This window comes from Oncorhynchus tshawytscha, linkage group LG13, assembly GCF_018296145.1.
Source record: "Oncorhynchus tshawytscha isolate Ot180627B linkage group LG13, Otsh_v2.0, whole genome shotgun sequence".
Lineage (NCBI taxonomy): Eukaryota > Metazoa > Chordata > Actinopteri > Salmoniformes > Salmonidae > Oncorhynchus > Oncorhynchus tshawytscha.
In genome coordinates, this window is record NC_056441.1 from 45,548,145 (window position 1) to 45,567,475 (window position 19,331).

The 19,331-nt window shown below is 43.7% G+C and overlaps 1 protein-coding gene across 3 annotated transcripts in view; it reads right to left on the reverse strand.

Moving 5' to 3' along the window:
• Nucleotides 1-1,747: 1,747 nt before the first annotated feature.
• The window catches only part of LOC112265000 (fibroblast growth factor 12), a 139,781-nt gene continuing 122,197 nt past the window's right edge, over nt 1,748-19,331 (reverse strand). For all 3 annotated transcript variants that reach the window (XM_024441962.2, XM_024441960.2, XM_024441961.2), the window contains exons 4-5: nt 5,177-5,375; nt 1,748-4,326 (exon numbers count right to left, since the gene is read on the reverse strand). In XM_024441962.2, the coding sequence (XP_024297730.1) occupies nt 4,181-4,326; nt 5,177-5,375 (345 nt within the window). In that variant the 3' untranslated portion in view covers nt 1,748-4,180. The remainder of the gene's footprint in view (nt 4,327-5,176; nt 5,376-19,331) is intronic.

Genomic DNA, 19,331 nt, shown 5'->3' on the forward strand with positions numbered 1-19,331 from the left:
GTCTTTCAGACCCCTTAACTTTTTCCACATTTTGTTACATTACAGCCTTATTTTTAAATGTACATAAGTATTCAGACCCTTTTTACTCAGTTCTTTCTTGAAGCATCTTTGGCAGCGATTACAGCATCGAGTCTTATTGGGTATGATGCTACAAGCTTGGCACACCTGTGTTTCGGGAGTTTCTCCCATTCTTCTCTGTAGATCCTCTCAAACTATGTCAGCTTGGATGGGGAGCGTTGCTGCACAGCTTTTTTCAGGTCTCTCCAGAGATGTTAGATTGGGTTCAAGTCCAGGCTCTGGCTGGGCAACTCAAGGACATTCAGAGACGTGTCCTATTGTCACTCCTGCCTTGCCTTGGCTGTGTGCTTAGTGTTGTTGTCCTGTTGGAAGGTGGACCTTCGCTCCAGTCTGAGGTCCTGAGCGCTTTGGAGCAGGTTTTCATCATGGATCTCTCTGTACTTTGCTCCGTTAATCTTTTCCTCGATCCTGACTAGTCTCCCAGTCCCTGCCGCTGAAAAACATTCCCACAACATGATGAGGCCACCACCGTGCTTCACCATAGGGATGGTGCCAGGTTTTCTCCAGACGTGATGCTTGACAATCCCGCCAAAGATTTCAATCTTGGTTTCATCAGACCAGAGAATCTTGTTTCTCATGGTATGAGAGTCTTTAGGTGCCTTTTGTCAAACTCCAAGAGGGCTGTCATGTGCCTTTTACTGAGGAGTGGCTTCCGTCTGGCCACTCTACTGTTACGGCCCGAGTACTGCAGAGATGGTTGTCCTTCGGAAGGTTGCCCCATCTCCACAGAGGAACTCTATAGCTCCGTCAGAGTGACCATCCGGTTCTTGGTCACCTTCCTGACCAAGGCCCTTCTCCTCCGATTGCTCAGTTTGGCTGGGAGGCCAGCTCCAGGAAGAGTCTTGGTGGTTTTTCCATTTAAGAATGACAGAGGCCACTATGTTCTTGGGGACCTTCAATGCTGCAGACATTTTTTGGTACCCTTCCCCAGATTTGTGCCTCGATACAATCCTGTTTCGTAGCTCTGCGGACAAGTCCTTCGACCTTGTGGCTTGGTTTTAGCTCTGACATCCACTGTCATCTGTGGGACCTTATATAGAAAGGTGTGTGCCTTTCCAAATAATGACCAATCAATTGAATTTACCACAGGTGGACTCAGATCAAATTGTAGAAACATCTCAAGGATGATCAATGGAAACAGGATGCACAGGAGCTCAATTTTGAGTCTGATAGCAAATGGTCTGATTATTTATGTAAATTAGCATGGTTATTTTTTTTAAATACATTTGCAAAAATTTGTTTTTTCGCTTTGTCATTATTGTGTGTAGATTGTATTTGTATTTATTTAATACATTTTAGAATAAGGCTGTAACGTAACAAAATGTGGAAAACGTCAAGGGGGTCTGAATACTTTCCGAAGGCACTGTATAATATGCGATATATCAAATATCACTTCACTACAATATTGTCCAGAAAATTACCCAATTACCTTGTTTGCCTAAAACTAATGACTTGTAGTAGAGTAGTTTCATGATAGGAAATGGATTAATATTACATTATATTCATGAATCAACATTCAAGACATTTTACGTAAACATTTAGCAATTAAACTTCCATAGTGTATATTTACCAAATTCAGTGGGTGTGTCAGATCAAAGGCATTCAATAGTCAAAGACTCCAGTTTAAACTACCGGAACAATAAAATGCCAAAGAGACTGAGGTTTGGTATCATTATTTTTTATTGTTCAGTTATATTTTTCATCCTGCTGTTTATTTGCAATGTTTTTCTATTATATTATGCATATGAAGGTGTTTCAATAAAGGTGCAAACATTAGCAAACACATAGAAAGACCATTTACCGTAAATATGGCATTAATCGCACCCTTCCGTTATACCCTTCATGATCAGGTTGAGATTGACAAAGGGCCTACCTCCTTGATGAGATATCCAAACACACCGGTACACATTTAGGCAGGGCTCTTTTTGCCCCCATACCATTCATTGCCTGTATGCCATGGACCTGACCTCATATCAATGACCCAACTCTCCAACACAACTAGTCCTAGTGCTGGTGTCATTTTCCCCAATGGAAGACTTCTCAGAGGAGTGATTGGATAATTTATCTCCTTAGTGGAGTAGTAGTACACCAATTAAATGGAAAATCACCAATTTACACAAAGAAAATTCAGGCGGGAACCTGCTTTCAGGCCAGGCCTCCTTCAGCACAGCAGCCAATCAGAGACGACCTCATAGACCTCATGACTCCTTGATAGGCTAATTTAAACATATCTAAAAACTCTCCTCCAGTGTTGATTGACCGAGTCATGATGAGTTTAACTGTGATAAGTAAAGAGATAATAAGACAATAGGATATAGGGCAGTGCGTATAGATATTCCCAGCAGTGGATCCAGAGTCTACAATGAATCAGGGCAGTGTATAACAGATTCCCAGTAGTGCAACTTATCACACAGGAATGCTGAGGTTTATACAATGACACATTGTATGATTTGGATGGTTGAGAAAGCAGTCTGTGCTTTTAGCACAACTCACAAAAATCTAGATTGCTATTATAAGTGGAGGTCCCACTGAAATATGAAGGACTTCCTGGATGATGTCTGAAGGTATACCTGGGTGTGAAACTCAGGTTTTGATGACAGCAGTAAGTATCATGACATATGACATCAGGGTTTGACGTTTGACTGCTCTCGTTAGCCCTAGCTGTCCCCTCATTCAGGATCCTTCAAGTGTGTCCATCACATCTCTCACATTCAAATCATTGTCTGGGTCTTTCGATCAAATGCTTTTTAGTGTAGCAAACTATTTTTTTTAAAGCAGCACACCAATAACAATACTTACTTTTCAGAATTTCATACTGTACATAATGTTTCTTGGCTTAAAAAACATCTGTGTACCCCTTCACTACTGTACTATGTGCAGTATCAGAACTCTACATGTCTGTCTCACAGACAATTCTGGACCAGCATGACCGCACCTCAGACATCTTGACCATGGCATGTGACTGCTCTGTGAGTGGCTGCACTATCAGCTCAAGTGGCTAACAATAATACTAAAGTGTACCATGTGACCAGCCTAATGTTGGAAAGGTAGCTAACTCCATCAAGCCCAACAGATGACTGGTACTGTGGAGTACCGTGACCCCCCCCTACCCCAGTGATACCCCTTGCCCGTCCCCTTCCCCATGAGGGCATCATAGCAAATCAGAGAGCAGGATTCGTGATACACGCCTATCCCCTCTGACGGCAGTGTCTGCAGAAGAACCTCCCCGTGCCAAACCCCTGCCTTTACCCCATCCATGACCCCCCTTCCCCAACCCAAAAGGAAAATTATAGTAATGATAGGAGGAAGAGGGGAAAGAGCCTTAGGCCTAGATTCAATCAGATCAAGCGTTAACTGGCTATAGCCGACAACCGCACAGCTGATGTTTTGGCCGTGTCGAAGGTGTAACTGGGTTGGAGCTGTCAAATCGGTGAGCAGCTGTTCTTGATCATTGTCACGAAGCCACACCCAAGTTCAGAATGAGAAAGTGTAGGCTATACAGAAATAATGACGCTCAAATTTAAAACAAAATTATGAGGAACTAATTATGAGGTGTAAATGACATCTCACATTCCAAGTGTTCGAACATTTCTCTTAAACGGCAATGTCTGTTTTAGGTATAATGCCAGGAGCCTCTTGTCGATTTGACAGCTCTAACGCAGTTCCACCTCCGACATCGCCGAAACAACTGCTATGTGGATGTCGACTAAAGCTGATCTGTTTGAATAAAGCCCTAAATCAATTACAATACCATGCTAATTCATGATTCTAACAACACAAGTAGTACGTGAAAGTGCTGTTGCATTCATAAAATCAACGTGTGTGAACTACCATGGTTTAAAGCTTTGAAACATTGACATTGTCATGATGAGGAGGACGAACTCCCTGGTGCCACACTCATATCAGGCTTTTGCATAAAATGTCAATTCAATGTCCTGATTTAAAAATATTTTCTCCCTTTTTTCTATTTCACAGGCAAGAATTTCGTAATTGTATGTTTTTTCTTCTATTTTTGTTTGTTGTTGTTTGTTGTTGTTGTTGTTTATGGTCGTTGTTGTTGTCGTTGAACAAGGTGTAAGAAATACGTGGGGCGATGTGCAGGCTATGAGCCACCATCCTGCTCTGTGGAGTTCTGCCCCACCACTTTTTCTCCTCCGTTCAGAAGAGTGGGAGCCTCAGTCCCTGAGTTTTTTCGTGAGCGTCCCTTCTCCTCGATGTCATGCAGCGATGGCTCTTTGTACATGCAAACTGAAGAAAGGGCGGGGGAGGGGGGAAAGTGAGAAAAAAAGAGAGAGATGGAGGTAGAGAGTGAAGAGGAGTGAGAGAAGGAATATTTATACAGTAAAGAGATATAGGAGAGAGCAGGAGGGGAGAGAAGGGAGGGGAGAGAGATGACAATGAGAGAGAGAGAGAGAGTAGGGGAGATAAAGGAGGTAAGAGGGACAAAAAACAGAGGAGATGAATTGAGAGATTCAGCATTAGTTTAGAGTTAGTTTAGTTCAAACACACACAACATTTGAACCTCCAGCAGGGTTGGGGTCAATTTGAATTGCCGTCAGTCAACTCAAAAATAAACTGAAATTCCAATTAGATAATTGAATTTTAAAACATCAATTTTCAATGTTTTCTCAATAAACTGAAAATAATAACCTATTTATTTAAACCATTTAAAATTCAGATCACTTCCTGAATTGCATGACTTCAAATAAAATTGACCCTAACCCTGCTTCCCAGTACCGAGGAAGTAATTTAGCTTCTCAAACTTGAACGGATTATCTGGGTACCTGTATCTGAGGACTCAAATCTATCAAAGGCACATTGAGGTCTTCTCAAACAAACAGAATTCTTGTAATCTGGCAATCTGACATTACACCAAACAGAATGTCGTTATAATGTCCCATGACAATTTTGACCTGCTGGGTCATTTATAAACAGATACAAATTCATTAACATAGCTATGGCTTGTAAAAGTGTGTTATGAGTGTGTGTCCTATTAAATGCACTTTAAATAAAACTTGACTTGACTTATGGCAGGTGTTGCATTTGAATCCAGCCCTGAGTGTGGCTGGCTGGCAGCCAGACGGTGTTTCGGTCTCACCTTCGATGGGTCTGGGCACAAAGTGTGAGGAGGGTTTGGTCTTCTTCACCCGGTTGCCCTTCATGACAACGCCGTCCTTGTTGAGGCCCAGGTACCAGGCCCTACCAGACTCGTGCTGCCGGAACAGCGTCGATGAGTAGATGACATAGTAGTTCTCAAAAACAGACTCCTTGAATTTTGCCTCTACTGTGAACAAGTCCTGAGGAACAAAGAGAGGAAGACAACGCTTGATATCAGATAGTACAGTGTTCAAAGATCTAGCCCACCAGTTTAAAATACGTCGAACATCAATGGAATTCTTAGTTGAAAAGGCAAAAAGTTGTCAACGAACACAGGTTTTGTTTATTTCAAGTAGAATTCACGTTTGTTGACAACTAAAATAAATATTAACCAAAAATGGACATTGATTTTATGTTGCAGTGCATTTGGAAAGTATTCAGACCCCTTGTTCTTTTCCACATTTTGTCTCGTTACACCCTTATTCTAAAATAAACATGTTTCCTCATCAATCTACACACAGTACCCCATAATGGCAAAGTGAAAACAGGTTTTTTGACATTTTAGCAAATGTATTAAAATTGAAAACAAAAATACCTTATTTACATAAGTATTCAGACCCTTTGCTATGAGACTTGAAATTGACCTCAGGTACATCCTGTTTCCATTGATCATCCTTGAGATGTTTCTGCAACTTGATTGGAGTCCACCTGTGTTAAATTCAATTGATCGGACATGATTTGGAAAGGCACACACCTGTCTATATAAGGTCCCACAGTTGACAGTGCATGTCACAGCAAAAACCATGACATGAGGTCGAAGGAATTGTCCGTAGAGCTCTGAGACAGGATTGTGTTGAGGCAGAGATCTGGGGAAGGGTACCAAAAAATGTCTGCAGCATTGAAGGTCCCCAAGAACACAGTGGCCTCCGTCAATCTTAAATGGAAGAAGTTTGGTACCACCAAGACTCTTCCTGGAGCTGACCGCCCTGCCAAACTGAGGAATCGAGGGAGAAGGGCCTTGGTCAGGGAGGCGACTAAGAACTTGATGGTCACTCTGACAGAGCTCCAGAGTTCCTCTGTTGAAATGCGAGAACCTTCCAGAATGACAACCATCGCTGCAGCATTCCACCAATCAGGCCTTTATGGTAGAGTAGCCAGACGGAAGCCACTCCTCAGTAAAAAGGCACATGACAGCCCGCTTGGTGTTTGCAAAAAGGCACCTAAAGGACTCTCAGACTATGCGATACAAGATTCTCGGGTCTAATGTAATCAACATTGAACTATTTGGCCTGAATGCCAAGCGTCACGTATGGAGGAAACCTGGTACCATCCCTACGGTGAAGCATGGTGGCAGCATCATGCTGTGGGGATGTTTTTCAGCGGGATACTAGTCAGGATCGAGGGAGAGATGAACGGAGCAAAATACAGAGAGATCGCTGATGAAAACCTGCTCCAGAACGCTCAGGACTTCAGACTGGGGCGAAGGTCCACCTTCCAACAGGACAACAACACTAAGCACACAGTCAAGACAACGCAGGAGTGGTTTCGGGGACAAGTCTCTGAATGTCCTTGAGTGGCCCAGCCAGAGCCCGGACTAGAACCCCGATTGAACATTTCTGGAGAGACCTGAAAATAGCTGTGCAGCGAGGCTCCCCATCCAATTTGACAGAGCTTGAGAGGATCTGCAGAGAAGAATGGGAGAAACTCGAGGCTGTAATCGCTCCCAAAGGTGCTCCCAAAGGTGCTTCAACAAAGTACTAAAGAGCAAAGGGTCTGAATACTTATGTAAATGTGATATTTCCGTTTTTTATTTGTAATACACTTGCAAAATGTTTTAAAAAAAACTGGTTTTGCTTTCTCATTATGGGATATTGTGTGTAGATTGAGGGAAAAAAATGTTTTGATTCATTTTAAAATAAGAAGAAGGGGTCTGAATACTTTCCTAATGCACTGTATGTTAGGTTTTTGCCTGAAGGGGTGTCACCAGTGGAGGCTGTTGATGTAAGAAATTAGGAGGATGGGCTATGGGTGTTTGCTATGATTACATTACATTACATCCAGACATCACAATGAGCAGATCCTCCCCACATTCCCATCCACTGGGTATTACAGGTATAAAATCCAATACAATGGTGGAATTTTAGCAGAATAATCCAAGTCGACCTCTAGAAGATCCTACACTCTTAGCACCTTTTTTCTATCTGGAACCTAAAAGGGCACTTTGGCTGTCCCCATTTGAAGAAACCCTCTTTGGTTCCAGGTAGAACCCTTTTGGGTTCCATGTAGGACCCTTTTCAGAAAAGATTCAACATGGAACCCAAAATAGTTCAACCTGGACCCAAAAAGGGTTATCCTATTGGGACAGCCAAAGAACCCTTTTGGAACTATTTTTTTCTAAGAGTACGTCTTACTACAGAGAGTAACATTTGATCTAGATTTCTCCCTTTTTCCAGGCCTTGGAATTGGATGACTGTGCCATTGTGACATAGTACCCTCGAGCTGTGCACAGGTGGACAGGGTGGAGAATGTGATTAATCAGAGCACAAAACAACTCAAGTAGTGTGTACACACACCTGACACATGCTGTAGACATGGACGAAAAGACAGAGATCACCCTGTTTAATGTTTCCTGAAATTCAACTTGACAACATTATCTCTAACATCACCCCTCCATTATTTCAGCAGATGGTAATGTTTCCTTGAGCTCCAAGGGATGTTTTGTGAGGAAGACAGCATGTAGGACAGTTGGGGAAGAGAGGGAGGGAGAGCAGTGGGAAATTGAGGGATGGAAAAGAAAACGTAGAGAATATAGTAGAAGGCTGCATGTAATGAAATAGACAGTGAACTTTGGTCAAGGGTCATGGCTTTTTATATAACCATCTGACCACCCAACCCAGATCAATCTATTCAGATATAAGATCACATTAATTAATAAAAACGTACATTGTCTACAGTGGCGGTCGGTGACGTTTAAGATGAGGGAGGAGTATGGCCTTATTTCTATTACAGCATATTGGAGGTTGCTACAATTTACCCTACGAATGAAAATGTACAACCTAGGTGCAAAGGGCGAGAGAAAATATTGAGTAATCAAGGTGACAGACAGTGACACATTCAATACCACTTGACACACTCTTGCCTGCATCAAGCTGATCTATGGTGTAATCATTAGTCCAACAGTTGCAAACAAGAGTTTCTATTGGACAAATTCAGGTATGTTAATCCCTGTTTCGTTACGTTTGCTTCCGTTTAAGAAACGTTTTTCAACAGAATTGGCGGAATGAATACATCCCTGATCACCGCAAACACAGTTCACTTTCATAGCAGCCACATACAAACAGCAGGATCATTTGTTCATTGTATAATTTGTTCTCGCATCTACGCACTCTCCTCCTCTCACCTTTTCAGTACACAATAAAACAGCTGTCTGTGACCAGGCAAAAAAAACTTTCCATGCTATACCATAACCGCTAATCTCTACATACAGCCTACATCGTTGTCACCATATTAGCTAATATTATAGTCAACATCAAGGGCGCAACTTTCAATTGGGACTGGGGGGGTATATTCCCCCCTCACATTCTAAAATAGCATTTTTGCCCCCCCAGTTTTATCATTTTGCACTGTAATACCAAAAGCGGCATCGGACCATGCGGACGCCTCAGAGCGGTCTGGTAGGCTGTTTGGAAGTTTCAGCCGGCTGGATTTAGGACCGCACGGGCACCACAGAGCGTGCGGACAGGCTGTGTGAAGGCAGCTTCTGAAAGGCATGGTGCTGCTGTCTGCAGCTGCTGTCTCTTTGTGTGTTGTGCTTTGTCTCTGAGGTGTAAAAGCAAGCAGAGACAAAACTGGCTATTCTTTAATTGACTGATGTAGCTGGCAGGGTAACTTCTGTTGGACTAGTAGTGTAACTGACATGTAATGTTAGCTACAGTAACATCCCCTCTCGACTGAAGAGAATGAACTAGCTAGCTAGTAGCTACCACAGCCAGTTCAGCTCTAGTCTCTAGCTATCTGTCATGTAGCTGTATCTAACAGCTGTTATGTGTATGGAAAGGTTTTCTAGCCTTTTTGTCCCGTTTCAACAGAGGTAAAATAACTTGGATAGTTTTCATCCGTTAATGTACCATTAGAGCTAGCCAAAAGCTGGCTAACGTCAGCTAGCTAGCTCATTAACTTTAGCTATTATCTTTGCCTCAATCACACTAGACCTGAATTAAACAATGAAACCAGAGGCCAAATGATTGAAGACCAATATTCAGATGTTTTTTTAACAGCACAATGTGAGTTTTTATTAGAGTCAGTATAGCAATGTAACATTATTGATCTGTCAGTTTCCCTTGCAAATTCCCTACTTTTCACATTTACATGGTGTAAACAGCTCTACAGGCTACACTGTCATGGTGCACAGTTAGTACACAATACTATGCTCATCATGTCTTAGCAGGATCAGGTGGTGACAGGTGTCCCAGCAGGGTCAGACAGCAAAGGAAGACCAGTCTACGGAGCTCAGGTGAATTATACAGGATATTAGCTATAACAATCTGTGAATGGATACAAAGTTCCATCTTGAATTCATGGGTAGTCCTACAGTAGCTACAGGACAGCAGTTTAAAGCTACAGTCTGAGATCTGGAAATAATGGTAATTTCAATTATTGAACCATTGATTCTATTCTTGAATAATATAACCTATAAATGTACACCAAGGTAATTCTTTATCATGCCTCATCTGAACAGGATCCGATGGTGACAGGGGTCTCGGCAGGGTCAGGCAGCCAGGGAAGTCCAGTCTGTGACGGCGCTGAGGTTAACTTTTGCATATACAACACTTTATTCTCTCTGTGCAGCAAACATTGGACAAGCAAGAAGCTTAAAAAATGTAAACTATTTAAAGGCAGTCTGACAAACCTCAAGTTGATTTCCAAACTGTATCCAAGGTTGATAGAGGCTTTTCCTGATGACACAAAAAATGTCAAACAAAACTGTGAGGAAGACCTGAGAGACACAATTGATGATGATGATGAATGGACACAGATACGTTTGAATGCCCAGTCATGTTCATGTAATCTCAGACATACTGCAGTTTAAGACCATCCATAGAGCATACTATACTGACCAAAAATATAAACGCAACATGCAACAATTTTACTGAGTTACTGTTCATATCAGGAAATCAGTCAATTGAAATAAATTCATTAGGCCCTAATCTATGGATTTCACATGACTGGGCAGGGGCGCAGCCATGGGTGGGCCTACCCATTTGGGAGCCAGGCCCAGCCAATCAGAATTGTTTTTTCCCCACAAAAGGGATTTATTACACACAGAAATACTCCTCAATTTCATCAGCTGTCTGAGTGGCTGGTCTCAGACGATCCCGCAGGTGAAGAATTCGGGGGACACAAAAGGGGACATATTTGCATGTTATGATCTTTTGAAGGCTGGCTGAATTCTTTCAAACCGTATGTTATTTTATCTTAGCATGTATACAGATTCTCCCTTCGTGTTTTTGTTTGCTTGGAAAAGTTAATACTGGAGAATGTTATCAGAAGAAACTGTGTAACCTGGCATCTATAGCAGCTAAGAAATGCATTGCCATTAATTGGAAGGTTGGTTATTCTCCCACAATGTCACAATTGTTGGCAGAAATGTCAAGTTATGTTTGATTTGATTTATTACAAGATTAAGTGTATACTGTGCAACTTTCACAAGGTCTGGGTGCCTTATATGAAATACTGTATGAAAAAAGAAGTTCTGTATTGAAAAGTGCAGCAGTCGCAAATAGATATATTTTTTTCATGGCACACTAGACACCCCTCTGATTTGCATCTGCCTCAGAGGACTAATCCATTGAGGAGGTCACAGGGACATGGTTCAAGAATATGGGGATTGTGGCTCAGATGCACAAGGCACGTAAGTCTCTCTCCAGAATGCCTTCTCTCCAGCCATTTCGTAGGTATTCATTGTTTCATAACTTCATTGTGTGCATTGTTTGCTGTGACTATCAATTCCCAATGACATATATCACCAGTAGTAGCCCACATTTACCGTTAACTTACGGTAATTTCTGTTAATGCCTTCAATATATTATTGTTACAGTTATTTACCGTTCTCATTGTCGGATTGGACATGTGTTTTGCAGCAATCCCAACCTATGCTACACTTGTGAGAAACACGTTTTTGTTTATTACATTCAATTTATGAATTTTGTCAATATATTGATCGTCTTTCGTTTGAAATGCTCCTGTCAATGTTGAGTAAGGACCTGCACCTGAATATGGATATAGAAGTAGGACTAGTTTACCTGGCCTGCGTGCTAATGTAGGCCTATAAATGTGCCCAGTTAGGGATGTCTGATAGTATTTCTGATTGTCTTAACTCACTGTGGAACTGTGGAGCTTCTCAACATAATTCTGAACAGCAAGTAAACAAAGTATGTTTTTAGAATCAATTGAGAATGACAATAGTTCCTCAGTGTTTTAACAATATTTCCAGCTCTCTCCCTTTCGATAACCACTTGGCCTGAAAGGGAAAAATGTAATGCTCTGATCCAGTGGAATATTCATACCTGATTACTTCTTATCCCTTGCGCAAATAGCCTACAGCTCTCTGTCCCAGCTCACTGGCTCGGGAAACTCTGAGGGCCCAGAATATTTTATACAATGTTTCAAGTTTGCTAGTGTGAGTTTCGGCGACCCAGTTAATACAATGTTTCAAGTTCGTTGCAGACAGGCCATGAGTAGCCAATGTGATTTAAAGGCTATTAATTTGCAGGCTGCAATGTTTTTATGTTGGCTTCATGTAGTCTATTTTTAAAAGTTGGCAATGGCAATAAAAGTTAATTTTATATTTGTATAATTTTCATTTAGATTTAGATAGAATGTAGATTAACCCCAGACAAAGACTATTATAAATTAAATTAAACTGTTCCACAAAAATGTACAAATCAAATAACTGCCACATAGATTGGTAGAAATGGTAAGATAAATTGGCACTCTAAATGGAAAAGGTTGCCGACCGCTGGTGTAGCCTATTACCGGCAACTTCAGGAGCTTAACAGCAGAATCTGCGAAGACCAGCAGCAGAGGGAGGATGGTCAGGAACAGGTTTTTTTCTTCTAGTTAGGCTATCTTGATCTCTGGCTCCTTCTTGAGTCATTTGTGTGTCTTAATTATTTAATCAAACAGCATGCTTAAAGCATCAGACCAGTGCAGTAGATATAGCCTAGTTGATTTTATTAAAACACATGTCTATACATGGAAAAATAAACGTAGGAAAACTTTCACCAATTGATTGGTTTATTTTTTTGTAGTAGAAATGCAGAAAATGAGCTTCAGATGACCCAAAAATTTCTTAGGGAGGACCCCCAGACCCACCGCCAGGTTATGTCCCCCCACTTCTAAAACCTGACGCATTAATAAACTGACGCATTAATAAACCTGAGCACAATGAGCCTCCTATGTTTTGTATTGAAGTCAATGTACCCAGAGGAGGACAGAAACTAGCTGTTCTCCGGCTACACCATGGTGCTACCCCAGAGAGTGCTGTTGAGGCTACTGTAGACCTTCATTGCAAAACAGTATGTTTTAATCAATTATTTGGTGACGTGAATATATTTAGTATAATTTTATCTAAAAAGGATAACAATTTTTTTTTTTCTGAAATTCATCTTCCTCCTCTGAGGAGGCTACACTGATTGTCTATTTCTAATGAACTTATTATATCCAATCCAAACATTTTACTTCTTTATATCTCTATCTCCTACAATGAAAGCAGTTCTTCCTCTAAGGTTTAATAACCCAGATTGCCCGCCTTAGGCTGCTTCCACTGTTGACATTCACTTCTGCTAATCATGTATGGCTCCCCCTTATAATTCCTGAGTAAATAAAAGTTATTTTGAGTTGAAGCATTATACTTGCAGGTTGTGTTACCAAGCTCACTTTATACCAAAGAAGAACACTGACCAAGTATCAAATCAAATCAAATTTATTTATATAGCCCTTCGTACATCAGCTGATATCTCAAAGTGCTGTACAGAAACCCAGCCTAAAACCCCAAACAGCAAGCAATGCAGGTGTAGAAGCACGGTGGCTAGGAAAAACTCCCTAGAAAGGCCAAAACCTAGGAAGAAACCTAGAGAGGAACCAGGCTATGTGGGGTGGCCAGTCCTCTTCTGGCTGTGCCGGGTGGAGATTATAACAGAACATGGCCAAGATGTTCAAATGTTCATAAATGACCAGTAATAAGGCTCAGTTCCAAGCAGCGCAGGGCAAGCTGAAGACAGCTCTCCACCCAACACATCTCACTGGATTTGGGGGACGGGGAGATGCTCCCCCTTCTCCCATCCCGCTCCACAGCCACGTTAGCAGATTAAGGCTTAGTAAATCAACAGGGAGACCACTCTATATAGACAGCTAGGCTAATAGGGGAGTCAAGGCTGAGCCAGGAGAAGGTCGGATGAGAGATACAATGCAGGCTATAGTATCAGATCAGTTGGCTGGAGTCATTGGTCATGAGTCTCTCCAATAAGAGGGAGTATTTTATGTCATAATATCTCAGTCCCTGTTCTGGAAAAAATAGAATACAATGGAATTCATCTCGGAAGCCAGAATCAAATATTCTGTGCTAGCTCCAAATACTATATATGTTTTTATTTTACAGAAATGAAAGAACGATGCAAAATAAATGGTTGATAACATTAAACATTATTATTGAAGCAGGAAGATAAATTACCCAGTACACCTCAAAACTGGAGGCCACTCACTTTATTGTGCTGTGATACCCATACTATCAAGATTAGATGACATCATCTTCCACTGTCTACCCGTCATGGTTGCCATTGATCGATTTCTAAAATGGAGGAGGGAATCGCAGCCAGAGCCTCCTTATTACACTCTCATCACCAACCATCATCATCAACTACAGCAACAAATGTCTCATCCTCCTGATAACACTGTCACACTTATGACCTTATATAATGCAAACGTAGCGGTAGGAAACTGTAGCTACAAAGGTTATTTTCATCAAACACAGATCTTGATGAAGTAAAACGACAAAAAAACGAACACCCCGACAAACAACACCTCAGTATAACAAACTAGACAGCAATCAACAGGATCGGTAGCCACGATCACACTTTTTTCTTTTGGTTCCTGGGTCATTCCACTAAAAGAGTGTCTTTTGCAACCGTTTGATATTTTAAGTAGAAATTGTGCACCAACACTCCATTTTAAAATCCTGGTATATTAGTGCACTTTCATATAGTCCACATAGAGAATTATTTGACAAAAGCGTGAACTGAACTCTTATTTCAATTTGGTTTAAATATTCCTTTAAAAATAGTTTTTTACAAAAGAAACATGGAACATCTAATATTAAAATCACAGAGTAAAAGCAGGTGAGCTGGTTCTACTCTTTTTGGCCATTTTCTGGTGTTTTGTGGTGGAAAACTGAGAAGGTCGAGCATAACACGTGAACCCTGTTCCCCATAGATAAATGCAGGATAAACATTTATTGTCATGAATCTTGACCTAGAGGTTCTGCAGAGTGGTCACTAGCTGGCACAGCCATAAAGTCATAAAATCTAAACCTAACCCTAACCTTAATGCGTAACCCTAACCTTAAATTAAGACCAAATAGCAACAAAAAAAATCATGAATTGCAGCTGGCCCATCTAGCGAAAATCAGTCAGTTATGCTTCCAGGGCAAGATTCATGACAAACGTCAACCTGCTAGACCAGGCCTGGGCAAAGGCCGGCCCGGGGGCCGTATGCGGCCCGCGACCTGATTCAATACGGCCCACGGAATCATGCTCATATCACAAAGAATTTGAAATAGTAAAGTTTTAAAGGCCCAATGAATACTCACCTTTGTGTAATGATTTAACTCCCACCACTTGTGGGCCATTTATTTTGAAGGCACGTATATTAACAACTGCACGAGGACAGACAGTGACTGACAGTCTTACACACATGTCACAGTTACAAATAGTAGCTAGTGTGGAAGGACCACCAGAGGGCAGGCTGGGCTCATGGATAGTAGCCCAACAAGGCATGGGAGACAAGGTAACCAGAGGCAATTAAGCACAGCTGACGGTACTAATGACATACTCTCCTTCCCCTATAAGAGAGAGAATGGAACCAGCAGAGAAGGGGGGGAAACTATCTCTGGAAGATGGCCACCCAGAGAGAGAAGCTATCCAGGAAGAACCACTAAGACGGTGACAATCCTGTGACTTTTTGTTGTAGTTTAAAGATAATCCTATTGTGTTCCTGTTTCATCTAGAGAAGAAGATGTATGTTTTTCCTTAGAAGATTTTCATTGATTATGTTGGAGTGTTTGTGTTGACCAAATGCCCTCAATAGAGAACTGTGTTCAATCAAGAAAACCTACTCCTGACTCGTTTATTCCACCTTCCCGCTTTAGAGTGACGCCCAATTACTTGGTCCGCTCACATTGGTGGAGGATGCGGGCATTAGGTGGACGAGTGACACAAGGATAAGTGAGTAAATCAAGATTCTTCCAGTAGACCCGGAGGAACCATTCAAGAACGATGGATAACGCCCTACTACAACAATTGATCACGGCACAGCAGACAACCATAGAACTCCTGCAACAACAGCTGAGCCGACGAGAAGAACCTAGAGTTAAGCCAAGAGCGGCTGCTCACGCCATCTTACCTCGTCTCTCCAAGGAGGATGATATTGAGGCCTTCCTCATGACCTTCGAAAGGACGGCCACCTTGGAAGAGTGGTCGCCCACAGAATGGGCGAGCGCATTAGCCCCTCTTTTGACCGGGGTGGCTCAGGAAGTCTATTTTGACCTGGATTCCCGCGAAGCTGCGGACTGTGGGCGACTAAAAACCGAGATCCTGTCCCGGTACCAGCTGACTGCCAGAGATAGGGCTGTAAAGTTCCATCAATGGACCTATACAGCTGATCAACCCGTCCGTGCTCAGATCTTCGCATTAATACGACTGACGAAACAGTGGCTAGAACCTGGAAAGGGAGTAGGACATGTGATAGAGACTCTCGTAGTGGACAAGATATTGAGAGAATTACCCAGTGACTTAAAAAGGGTTGTGGGGCAAGCCAACCCGTTGTCAGCCGACGACATAGCCCAGGCGGTGGAAACATATCGGTCTACAGGGGAGTTGTTAAAAAGTGACAAGGAGGAACGGAAGGAGTCTTCCAAATCCCGTACCACGACTCACCCCGGCGCGCCCGCCACCAAAACGTCCATGCCCCCCCCGGAGGTGGGAGAAGTCAGCCACCACACAGCAGGGTCGGTGTTATAAATGTCAGTCTCCCAACCATTATGCCCCACAATGTCCTAGCAAGGATGAGCCCATGGTCACGGAGTCATCACTGCCTACCCCCACACATCCCGTTTTGAGGGGGCAGGATCAACACTGTTGGTTAACAGAGATAGCCCCAGCCTCAGAGATTCCGGTGCGAGTCGAAGGACAAGATGTGGTAGCTATTCTCGACTCGGGAAGTATGGTTACGTTAGTAGAGGAGCAGATGGTGACCTCCACAACACTGCTACCAGACAAAGTAGCCGTATCCTGTATCCATGGAGACACCCACTATTACCCCACTGTGAATCTGCCTATTCTCACTCCAAAAGGAAGGTGTACAGTCAGGGCAGGGAAAGTGCCCCAGCTGAAGGTGCCATTATTGATCGGGAGAGACTGTCCCCTATACAAGGAGCTTCGACAGATGACGTTATGCACGGGAAGAAGGGGGACAGGAAAGAAGAGAAAATCCAAGCCCGAGGTAGTATTCCTACAAGGAGACGTAGCCGCGTCCTCGTCCTCTGCAGCAGAGGAAGAAATAGCGACCCAACGTTTACGACAGATATTCCAGGAAACCACTGATGAAGACACATGTGAAGGGTTATACACAACGCAGGAAGGAAGGAGCAACCAGGCGCTAAGGGATATATTTGAAGCTCCATCCGAGGAGGGAACCTGGAAGGGATTCTCCTCGGTCACCCCTGATGGGGATGTGGAACATCCTCCACATCCCTCTACCGAAGTCGACCTGCCCCAGGAATTAAAGGGACAGTTCGGCACCTCGCAGCATAGAGACCCAGACCTAAGGGAGGCCATGAGGAAGGTGAAGGTGATCGACGGGAGGAACGTCGACGGATCAGGTGAGCCCCCTCTTCCTTACTATGCAATCAGGCGGGGTCTCTTATACTGGGTCGTACGACGAAGGGGGGAAAACCAGGAATTACTAATGGTGCCTAGGCCATACAGGGATACAGTTCTACAGTTAGCCCATTCCCACGTCCTAGGAGGACACCTGGCATGAGACAAGACTATTGACAGAATCATGCAGAGATTCTATTGGCCCCGTGTCACCCGGGATGTGGCCAGGTATTGTAGGACGTGTGATCAATGTCAACGTACAGCTCCACGGCCACACCTACGTAACCCTTTGATTCCTCTCCCCATCATAGAGACTCCCTTTGAACGCATAGCTATGGACCTCGTAGGACCCCTCCCAAAATCCGCCAGAGGACACGAGTACATCCTAGTGGTTATAGATTATGCTACCAAGTTCCCGGAGGCCATAACCCTGCATAACATGTCGTCAAAGGGAATTGCCAAGGAGTTATTCCTGATGTTCTCTCGTGTGGGCCTCCCCAAGACTATCTTAACCGATCAAGGAACCCCGTTCATGTCCCGGTTGATGAAGGACTTGTGTCGGTTATATCAGGTTCAACAGATACGTACAAGCATATTCCACCCTCAAACAGACGGGTTGTGTGAACGCTTGAGCAAAACGATTAAAAGCATGTTGAGAAGAGTGGTGTCCCGAGACGGGAAAAACTGGGACATGCTTCTCCCACACTTAATGTTTGCCCTGCGAGAAGTACCCCAGGCATCCACTGGATTCTCTCCGTTTGAATTGCTCTATGGCAGACCCTGTCGAGGAATCCTCGACTTAGCCAAGGAGACCTGGGAGACCCAACCATGCCCCTTTCGATCCACAATAGAACACGTTACCCTGATGAGAGACCGCCTGTCAGCAGTGTGGCCCATAGTCAAGGAGCATATAGAGAAGGCCCAAAGGACCCAAGGCCGGGCCTATGATAAGTCCGCGACCCCCCGTGAGTTCACCGTGGGAGAGAAAGTGATGGTGCTTGTGCCCACGGCCGAACATCGCTTGCTGGCGCAGTGGAGGGGGCCCTACGAGGTAATGAAAAGGGTCTCACCGGTCAATTACCTCATTAAGCAACCTGACAGGAGGAAGAAGGTCCAACTCTATCACATAAACCTGCTGAAGACGTACCATGGACGAGAGGAGGAGGTGGCTTTGATGGCCCTGGAGGGCAAAGGAAAAGAGGAGGCTCTACCACAGGTGCGCCGTGGCCAAACTCTCCTACCGGAGCAGTCAAGACAGCTAGACAAGCTGATTATGAACTTCGGTCGAATATTCTCTCCATTCCCAGGACAAACAGATGTCCTGTTCCACCATATCCACACTGAACCCGGCAAGAAGGTGCATATCCGCCCTTACAGGATTCCTGAGGCTCGCCGAGTCATCGCTAAGAAAGAGGTGAGGGAGATGTTGAGGATGGGCGTGATCGAGCCCTCAACGAGTGAGTGATCCAGTCCCATAGTCCTGGTCCCCAAATCCGATGGTAGTATGAGACTCTGCAACGACTTTAGGGGCGTGAATGCCATCTCTACATTCGATGCGTATCCCATGCCCTGCGTGGATGAACTCTTGGAGCGCTTAGGAAAGGCCAAGTTCATCACTACCCTGGATTTGACAAAGGGATATTGGCAAGTGCCGGTGGCTCCGGAGGATCGCCCAAAGACTGCCTTCGCCACCCCAGAGGGGCTTTTCCAGTATGTGAGGATGCCCTTCGGACTGCACGGTGCCGCTGCAACTTTCCAACGCCTCATGGATGCCATTCTACGGCTCCATCAAGAGTATGCAGCGGCGTACATAGACGATGTGGTCATCCACAGCGAGGACTGATATAGTCACCTCCTGCGATTACGGGCGGTGTTCGTGAGTTTGGAAGCCACAGGGTTGACAGCCAATCCAAATAAATGCTGCCTGGGCCTGTCCGAAGCGGAATACCTGGGGTACACCGTGGGGAATGGGAAAATACGCCCACAGGCAGAGAAAACCAGGGC